Source organism: Crocodylus siamensis, chromosome 3 (genome assembly GCF_052110815.1).
Source record: "Crocodylus siamensis isolate JL-2025a chromosome 3, ASM5211081v1, whole genome shotgun sequence".
In the NCBI taxonomy this organism is placed as follows: Eukaryota; Metazoa; Chordata; order Crocodylia; family Crocodylidae; genus Crocodylus; species Crocodylus siamensis.
The window spans coordinates 62445853-62455951 of NC_143397.1; the positions used below are offsets into that span (position 1 = coordinate 62445853).

A 10099-nucleotide genomic window follows, 5' to 3' on the forward strand; every position below is an offset into this window, starting at 1 on the left:
GGAGGAGGAGTGGATGTCGTATACTTGGACTTCAGGAAGGCATTTGATACGGTATCCCACCCCGTACTGGTGAACAAGTTAAGGGGCTGTGACTTGGATGACTGCACAGTCCGGTGGGTGGAGAATTGGCTGGAGGGTTGCACCCAGAGAGTCGTGGTGGATGGGTCGGTTTCGACCTGGAAGGGTGTGGGCAGTGAGGTCCTGCAGGGCTCGGTCCTTGGACCGATACTCTTTAATATCTTCATCAGCGACTTGGATGAGGGAGTGAAATGTACTCTGTCCAAATTTGCAGATGACACTAAGCTATGGGGCGAAGTGGACATGCCGGAGGGCAGGGAGCAGCTGCAAGCAGACCTGGACAGGTTAGACAAGTGGGCAGAAAACAACAGAATGCAGTTCAACAAGGAGAAATGCAAAGTGCTGCATCTAGGGAGGAAAAATGTCCAGCACACCTACAGCCTAGGAAATGACCTGCTGGGTGGCACGGAGGTGGAGAGGGATCTTGGAGTCCTAGTGGACTCCAAGATGAACATGAGTCGGCAGTGTGATGAAACCATCAGAAAAGCCAATGGCACTTTATCGTGCATCAGCAGATCCATGACAAATAGGTCCAAGGAGGTGATACTTCCCCTCTATCGGGCGCTGGTCAGACCGCAGCTGGAGTACTGCGTGCAATTCTGGGCGCCGCACTTCACGAAGGATGCGGATAACCTGGAGAGGGTCCAGAGAAGGGCCACTCGTATGGTTAAGGGCCTGCAGACCAAGCCCTACGAGGAGAGATTAGAGAAACTGGACCTTTTCAGCCTCCGCAAGAGAAGGTTGAGAGGCGACCTGGTGGCTGCCTATAAGTTCATCGGGGGGCACAGAAGGGAATTGGTGAGTATTTATTCACCAAGGCCCCCCCCCGGGGGTTACAAGAAATAATGGCCACAAGCTAGAAGAGAGCAGATTTAGATTGGATATTAGGAGGAACTTCTTCACAGTTCGAGTGGCCAAGGTCTGGAACGGGCTCCCAAGGGAGGTGGTGCTCTCCCCTACCCTGGGGGGTCTTCAAGCGAAGGTTAGATGTGTATCTAGCTGGGGTAATGTAGGCCCAGCACTCTTTCCTGCTTATGCAGGGGGTCGGACTCGATGATCTATTGAGGTCCCTTCCGACCCTGGTATCTATGAATCTATGAACTCAGGGTAATTTTTTCTACCAGGAGAAGAAATCTGAGAGAATTCTGCCATACTAACTGAAGGTATGTACGTAGCCAGTATTTCCCATATTGGAGAAATACTGCAGCTAGAAACCTTTGTGTGCTAGTGCAAATGCTGAAAAATGCTTTTCACATAATGCTACACAGTTAAGTCATCATCAGAGTATAGAAAACTTCTTAATTCATCTGAGAATCCACTGTTAATCAGGCTGGGATTCAGCAAAGATCACATATATAGGGAAGGGACCATAGCTATAAGGGAAGGGACCATAGCTAAATCAGAATGAAAAAGTATGAATACCAGGCAAATAAGCACTATGAGCCCATAATTTCTTTTGCCAGAGAACCCACACTCCTATTGGTACCGGACCATTATGGAGCTCCATATATATTTTAAGTGCTGGAATGGACTCCATGGATTATCAAATCCAGTTCCCTGCTGTTGTGACATGACTGAATATAATCTTTTTCATACAGTGATAGAGCTCATAGAAAAGTAAAAGATACATTCTCAATAGAAGCAACTGCTGCCAGTACCTATGTTGGTCACATTTGCTGAGTACACCATCACTCTGAAACAAACTTAAAAAAAAAAAAAAGCCAGCAATGCTAGGTATACAGGTATTTCACATATCTGTCAATTTAGAATTAAGTATCAAACATGTCAGACATTTGCCTCCTATGAGGTCTGGAAGCTTATACACTAGCAAAGCAAAAAGGATTCAATGAATAGATATACAGACCCTTATGTTTTAAGCTCCCAATTTATTTTGTAAACAGGCCTCCCTCTAAAATAAGTGAAACTGATCAATACTGATTTCCAAACGGCTCTGTTTCTTGTATGAAGTAACTGATTTGTGGTACTAAACGTCTCAAAAAGAATGTTTCGAGACATAACTTTCTGTACTGCAAAGGTAAAGGGAATGCTCTCTTCCTTTCAATCGTCTATAGCACAAAGCAATGGTGTAGGGACATTACTGAATTGTATCACTGAAGTTAATATTGCTATTACTGCATACTACAACTATATGTTAAAATAAACCTCAGGATATGGGGCACAGCAGTTTCAGCGTGGGATATGTAATCAAGCATCTAACTGCTCATCTCCATCCCCAAAATTAATTCCTTAGTAGCCCTGAACAAGTCATATGCTCCTTGACTGAATTTCTCTACAGCTAAACTAGAAAGAAAGCCCTTTGAGATATAAAAATATTACTATGTGAAATACATCAATGTTTACAAATTCTTATGTTGACAAGGTAACCGTTTAAAACTGCATCTCAGAACAGAAGGTTTTCTGAGTGAATAAAAGTGTCATGGCTCAAGAACTGCATGTTGAATTAAAAATGAAAAATAAAGGTGGTTTAAATTGAGACTTTAAATTGAACATTTTCTGTTTAATTAGAATGCTCAAAATAATGTAAATAGATTCAACACATCTTTTATTTTAGTATTATTCAACCACTAGACAACAGCTAATGCTAATGTAGTGCTTTGTAGAAGGTGTAATACAGCTTAAATTATCCCCCATCCCTAAACAGTAAATAAATGCAGCGTTCACAAAAGATATTATCAGAGCTACATTAGCTGAAGAGATTACAGGTATTTTACTCTATTTCAGCCCAATGCCTACACTTCCGTATTTCAGCAACACCTACAGGTCTAGTAAATACCAGGTCTAAATCATCAAACTAATTTCCACTTTCATTCAGCAATGACAGTTTATCTTATAGGTCAGACACTAACTTGGTAACACCTTCACATGTAACAAGGTGCAAAGCAACAAGGCAGAAGTATGTGACTGTCACTGACCTGTCTCTGATAGGTCAAAGAAAAGATCTACCTCCTACTGTATATTATTTATAGTGCATTTCCCAATATCTGCAATCATCAACTGGCCCAAAAGAGCTAAACATAACCTTCTGGGTCTTTTCATCTAGAGTTACTGCATGGTTATGTAGAATTTCACATACTTTCGCTTTCTTGCCCCCCCCCATCTTTTTACTTCAGATTTTACTTTCAAGAAGGGGTTCAATGGATTCTCTTTCTTCACCCTAGGCTGTCAGGGTGGACCAAAATCACTTTAAAAAACTAAATGAAAAAAACCCAACACTCTACTTGTATTCAAAGTTATGAGAATAAATTATGAACTAAAGTTCGTACTAAATGTCCTAATGTACTAAACATTACGAACTAAATGTCCTAGTCTGTCAAGAGCGTTGAAATAAAAATATGTTGAAACAATGAGACTTAACGAGTTAAATGCTGCTTTTTAAATGTAGATTTAGAAAGACACCAACTAAATTTGATATCAAACTTTATAAATAAAGCATTCTCTCACACATGCTAGATTCACTATCTAGATAACTTGGAATCTTTATAACTGAAAAATGATATTTGCCTCCCTTCCAAAACTCACAGTGGCATAGTAAATTATGTTATTCTGAAGTCAGGCACAAGATAGGGTAGGGTGGCTGGCACTTTAGAGACTGGTTAGCCCCTGCTTCCTCTGGAAGTACTTTAATTTGTGCAAAAGATATTTTTGCCTTGATCACTTCTGATTTCACTTCAGCAGAAATGCTTGGGTTCACTTTCACCATCCGTTAATTCAAAATCATTTCCGTTCTTCACAGCAGAACTTCCTCTACACATTAACTGAGAATGGCAAGCTTGGTTTTATTCAATTAAGAAAAATAATTTTAAAATACTGTTGCACTAAGTTTTAGAACAAATTCCAATTTCTAACCCAATGGAGCCTAGAAACAAAGCCATAAACAAAAAAAAAGAATTGTCTAGTAAGTAAATAAAAACCATGATTCACTTTTTTCATCTGCAAAATACATGCAACAGAAACTCTAAAACTTTTTTGGATTTAAGATCCCTAAACAGACTTGAGGCCGCCCTTGGAAAATGCCAGCTCTTAGGTTCTGCCATGTTTCTGAGTGCAGAAAAAAAAGGGAACAGTTCTCTTCTGTGGCAAAGAACTGAGGAAGCCCAAAGCAGGGCAGACTGGTTCTGTTTGATACTCTGGATGCCTATTTGAACTCTCTAGGCTCATCTTGTAACTCGTATCTGCCCATCCAAGAGCACTCACACTGTGCAGCATCCCAAAAGGAGCTCAGCCAAGACATACATGAGAGCTGCACCCCCCCAGTCAAATATCACTGCCCTATAAGTTTGGAAGCTGAACACCTGTTAAACTAAACAACTAGGTAAACACCTGCACTTCGAGGACACCCTTTCCATTGGCATGAAGCAGCCCCATGTCTAGCGTGACAGTGGAATTTGGTTAATAAGGTAAGAACAGCCATTTGCTAGGTCATACCACAGGTCTGCCTAGCCCTGGGTCTTCCTGATCAACCTCCTCCTGGCTCTGGCCAAACTAGCCATCTACCAGGCAGGAAGAAGGCCCTAGCAGCAGGGCAGGGAGGCACGACACACCCACGGGAGGATGAAGCTGTTTTCCTCTCACTCCTCTGCTCGGGTCTCCAGGCAGAGTTTTCAGAGTGGATAAAACTCAATGATTAAAAAAAAAAAAAATCATATTTTTCATTTAAATAATTGTTTTGATTTATTCATATTTGTATTTGTTTGTTAAGATGCTTTTTTTAAACAAAAAACCTATATAGTTTTAATTTAAGATACGTTAATGCTCAAAGATATTATCATATATCTGGGCCACAGATATAGACAGCTATACCTTGTACAGGAGGGATCAAGTGGATAAAAGGGGTGGGGGGTGTAGCTCTCTCTGTCAAGGAAAGCTACGCGTCCCTGCAAGCTGACAGTGGCACCCGAAGTGGGCGACTGGAGACCCTCTGGGTTAAAATCTGTGGGGAACATGGCACAGGGGACACAATAGTGGGAGTCTACTACAGACCTCCAACCCAGGATCAAGAACTTGACTAGGAGTTTGCCAGAGATTTGGCTGCGGCTGCACACTCCCAGTCCATGGTAGTCATGGGAGACTTCAGCTACCCGGATATCTTATAGGAAGAGCACTCAGCCAAATCCAAATGGTTGCAAAGCTTTCTCATGTGCGTGGATGAGCTCTGACCCAAGAAGTCTACAGGCAAAGCACTGCTCGACCTGGTTCTGGCAACGGGGGACAACCTTATCAGTGACCTAACAATCGAAGGGAAACTGGGTGACAGTGACCACGAGCTGATCACCTTCACCATCCGCCGTAAAGCTGGCAAGTCAGTCAGCAATACAGAAGTCCTCGACTTCAGGAAAGCTGACTTTGACAACCTCAGGAAGCTTGTCGGTGAGCCCCTCAGAGACCACGACCCCAAGGGGAGGGGAGTTCAGGATGAGTGGCTGCTCCTCAAGGAAGCGATCCTGGATGCACAAGCAAAGTGTATTCCATCCTGGAGGAAACGCAGCAAAAGGGCACAGCGGCCCCCTTGGCTCTAGCACTGCCTATAAGCAGACCTAGCGGACCTCCTTTATGGGTGGGTCCAGGAGCAGGCCAAAAGCCCCATATCTACTCCTATACTTCTGTGCCTTGCCTTAGTACCCTTCCCACCCCACATGCTGTCAGCCCACGCAGCAAAAAAACCTGCCCTGTCCTGAGCGGTGCCAAGTCAGGGGCCAACCTCAGGGGGGACCTGTGCCCCCCCTACCAGTCATCTGTGGTTCCCAAACTGTGGATTTGTCTGCACAAATCAGAGACAGACAAGGTTATTGGGGTAAATGTGTTATCTTTTATTAGACAAACTAAATAGTGCAAAAAAATGTTCTTTGCAAGCTTTTGGGCACAAATGCCCTTCTTCAGACATAAGGAGAATTTGTCATCTCCAGAGATAACACTCTTGTGAACAGCACCTGATTGATTACCCACCCACTTGTCCCTCTGGAAGTCTGTGTACACAGAGTCAAGCCCTTACCTTTCTCAAAAAGTACAAAGTTTCAAGAAAGTAAACAAACAGAGGGTATCAAACAACAAGAATTAACTTTTTGTAGAAAAAAGTGACTTTCCAACTTTACTCTGAGCCTCTACACAAAATGAACTGCTCCAAACAGGAGGCTGCACCACACCTTCAGCTCCTGTGAAATATGAATTTCCATTTCAACCTAGGAGAACTTTTACAGTCTCTGCACTCTCCTATGCCTGGTGATGACAGGTGCCTGAGCCCGAAGACTTGCAAATAAAAACTTTTTTTGGGGCAAATATGAACTTGGTCTAATAAAAAGATATTCTCTTTGCCACGAGTTATAAAACCGAGCCGTCCTAACCAATGACTTAAATGGTGGTTTAAATAATCATTTCACTCGACGCGATTTAAACCAAATCCACCCGAGTGTCCCTATCAGGTGTCCGGGCGCGGTCGGGCTCTGCTCAGCGCCGCTTCCAGCCCCCTGCCCCGGGGCTGCGGCCTCGCTCCCCTCCCCGTTGCCTCACGCAGGCGCGGCCGAGCCCGGGGGCGCTGCCCGGCCCCGCAGGAGGGAGGCCCCCGTGACAACACCCCCCCCCCCGCGGCGAGGCCGCACCTGCTGGTCTCCAACGAGTGGTACCGCTCGGGCAGCACCTGCAGGCAGCGCTGGAAGAAGCGCACGTGCCGCTCCTTCAGGAAGTCCAGCCGCTCCCCGTCCCCGCCGCCGTCGCCCAGCTCCTCCGCCCTGGCCGCTGCCGCCGCCATCTTCCTCGCCCGCCCGCCCCGACCCGGCGCGCGCCATGTGCGTCACCACCGCCCGCCGCGTCACCGCCCAGCCTCGGCCGCTGTCACGTGACACCGGAGCCCGCCGCGACGGGAGAGTCACGTGGGCGAGGGGCACTCGAGAGTCTCCCTCCGCAAGGCTGGAGGGGCGGGGGGCACGGGAGGGTCATGGGGGCCCAAACTGGGTGATGGTCCCAGAGGGCTGTGGCGGGTCCCCAGGCTGGTCAGGGGTCCTGGGGTGGAAGGAAGGGCGGCTGAGGACACGGGATCGGGTGGGGGTAGCAAGCCAGAGAGGCACGGGGGCCCCCAGGTGGGCAGGGGGTGATCTCTGAGCGCAGGCAAAGGGGGAGGGGGAGGAGACAAAAGCCCGGACACCAGGATGCTGCCTGCGTCGGGGCTGTGGCACCCGTGGTTTCTCCCGTGGCAGCAGGGACGCAGGCAGCACAGCACAGAGATGCCCGGGCACTCTGCGGCCATAGGGGTGATGCTGTGGGGCACCCTAGCGCCCAAATAGAACCACCCTGGTAGCAAGGGGGTGGCTGAGCTGGCAACCCAGATGCCTGGGCTCTCTCCTGGCTCTGGGAGGGATGGATGGGAGCCTGGGCTGAGAGCCTGGATTGTCTGGCCAGGTCTGTTTGGGCAGCAGTCACCCTGTCTCCCCCCACAGAGAACACAGCCCATCCCTACCGAGGCAGTGCCAGGACTGAAGAAGAAAGGTTAAAAAAACCCAGCAGGAACTTGGTGAGGAGATGACCTAGGCTCAGCGGTCTAGGGCTGTCTCTCAGACAGTCATTGCTGCACCTATGTCATTGCCTACTTTTGCATATCAGCAGTTTTGAGGCTACGGAGCTGGACTCCTTCAGTGAAAGGTTGGCAATCTCTGTGCAATTAACTGCAGTCTCTGGAGGAAAGACACAGACTGATTCCTGCCCACACAGACCTGGCCAGGGAACCCAGGTGTTGGGGCTTCTAGGCCCCTCCCCACCGCTGCAGCCCACTGTCCCCATTCCTCTCCCAGAGCAGAAGTGAACCCAGACATCCAGGTTCCCAGCCCCCAACCAATTGCTTACCAAGCATGGGAGGTGCCGTGGCCATGGCATTGTTCTGCAGCTCTAATATCTGACACTGTGGAGCACACAGGTAAGCTACCATGCCTATCACAACCAGCAGTGTCCCCACCACCAGTACTAGGAGCCAGACCAGGAGGGTAAGCAGGTGTAAGAGGAGGCAGTAAATGCAGCAGAAACACCTCCCTCCCTACTCCCAGACACCTGGGGTCCTTGAGCCAGGGGCTTGTAGGGACTTCTGGGGCATATCCAGCCCAAACTCTACCTGAGGTAGCAGGATCAGCCCTGTCCAGCCCAGACACCCCCATCCTCAGTGATGACTGTTCTCTGCCATGTTCTACTGCATAGTCTCCCACCCTTGCTGCTCCATGGGTCAGGGGGTTTAAGCCACCCCCACAGGCACTGGGTGCTGGCTGCAGCTCAGGGTGGGGACTGGGCTGTGCTAGTGCTCCTGCTGGGACTCAGCCCTGGAGCCTTCCTCCAGGCCTGTAAGCTACGAGAGTGGGGGCTGCTGGTGTCCTAGACACCTGGGTTCTCTGGCTAGGTCTGTATGGGCAGTAGCCATCCTGCATCTCCCCCACCTCCAGTCCAAGCTCTGTCTTGATGAGAAGGCTGAGACTTTATTCAAGGTCAAATATTGGTCACATTAAACAAAACAGTGGGCAGCTATTGGGTGGGGGTAACCTGGGCACAGCAGTGCTAGGCTCTTACTGAGGCTCTCCCAGGCTGTTGTGCTCTGCTGGGTGCTGCTCCACGGGTTGGGGGCTTTCCTTCCCCAAGAGGTGCTGGCTGCAGCCCAGGATGGGGGTAGGGACTAGGCTGTGCCAATGTTCCTGCTGGGACTTGAGTGCAATGGGGGGAGGAAGGAGGGGAAGAACTGGAAGCCCAGACACCTGGGTTCTCTCCTAGCTGTAGGAGAGGAGTGGGAATTGGTGGGTTAGTGCAGGGGGGAGCTGGGAGCCGAGACACCTGGGTTCAAAGGGGTGACCCTGTTATACCCAGCCCTAGCATCACTTTCGAGTTAGCTGCAGCTCACCCCCCTGCTGTACTAGCCCCATGTGTTCTCTTACCAGCTGGGATAGGTTTTGCTCCATGTGCTGTTGGGGTGGAGGGCGGGGGTCCACATCTGCCTGAACATCTCCCAGCATCTCCTGCAGCCGCCTCCAGACACTGACACCAATGACAACTCCTCCAGCTCCTCCAACTGTTGCATTGGTGTGATACGAGTAGGTGTCCAAGACCTGGCCGTGTGGCTGGCTCTGGCATGGGATGTAATGGCCAGGTGTTATAAGGGGCTGAGATCCCACCGCCCCTGGGTTGGGGCACTGGGAGCTGGTTGTACAGAGCACCAGCGCCCAGTGCTGAGATGCAGCAGCCTTGGGTAGGTGCCTGGAGTGGGTAGAACAGGCCCCCCCCGTGCAGCTGGCTCTGGCTTGGGAACCAGGGCTGGATATACCAGGGCCCCTCCCCAGTGCAGCTGCTCTGGGATGGGCATCCACCACCATGGGCTGTTTCATTTCTCCCAGCAGGAGCAGCTGGATTATTATGTCATCATACATGTACCATCCCCCTCAATTGTGAGGAAGAAGTCAAACAAGTATAAGTGTCCTGCTGAGCTCGAGGGCAGGGAGAGGGACCTGGGTCTGCCCCCATCTGCTTTCAGCTTTGGAACAAATGGTGCCATCCTGACCCCCCTTCCCCCTGCACCCAGTATGGACTCCTAGTGCACCCCAGTCTGGGGGGGGAGGCACAAGGCCCCTGTGGGCCCTACTGCTACCCTGCTCTGTACCTCCCCTAAATCCTTGGTGTAGCTCTGGGCAGATGCTGGAACATGAGCAGAGAGAGGCCAGCGCAGCTGCTGCCACCCAGCACTGGCTGGGATTGCTGTCTGAGGCTGAGTAGTTGGGGGGCAGAGCTGGCTGGCGGGCAGGCACCTGCCCCTCATGCCCAGCCCATGCAGAGCTAGGGGCACAGTCTGGGTTCCATGTGCATGTGTCCCAGGGAGCTTCCAGTGGAGTTTCCTTCTTTCTAGGATCTGCTACTTTAACTAGGATGGGGAGCAGAAAATGGGCAATGCCACCATACTCAGATCCCACTGTTATAAGGGAACACCACAGCCCCCACAGCTGCATCTCCTGCATCTGACAGCAGAGCAGAGCTAACTGTGCTACAC

At 49.5% G+C, this 10099-nt stretch overlaps 1 protein-coding gene across 3 annotated transcripts in view; it reads right to left on the reverse strand.

The window, feature by feature from the left end:
- The window catches only part of PGGT1B (protein geranylgeranyltransferase type I subunit beta), a 57300-nt gene extending 50425 nt beyond the window's left edge, over positions 1-6875 (reverse strand). The window contains exon 1 of one of the 3 annotated variants that reach the window (XM_090038401.1): positions 6693-6873. In XM_090038401.1, the coding sequence (XP_089894527.1) occupies positions 6693-6841 (149 nt within the window). In that variant the 5' untranslated portion in view covers positions 6842-6873. Of the gene's footprint in view, positions 1-6692 lie in introns of all 3 variants that reach the window. The other 2 variants (XM_090038403.1, XM_090038402.1) reach the window with 2 other exon arrangements.
- Positions 6876-10099: the final 3224 nt, after the last annotated feature.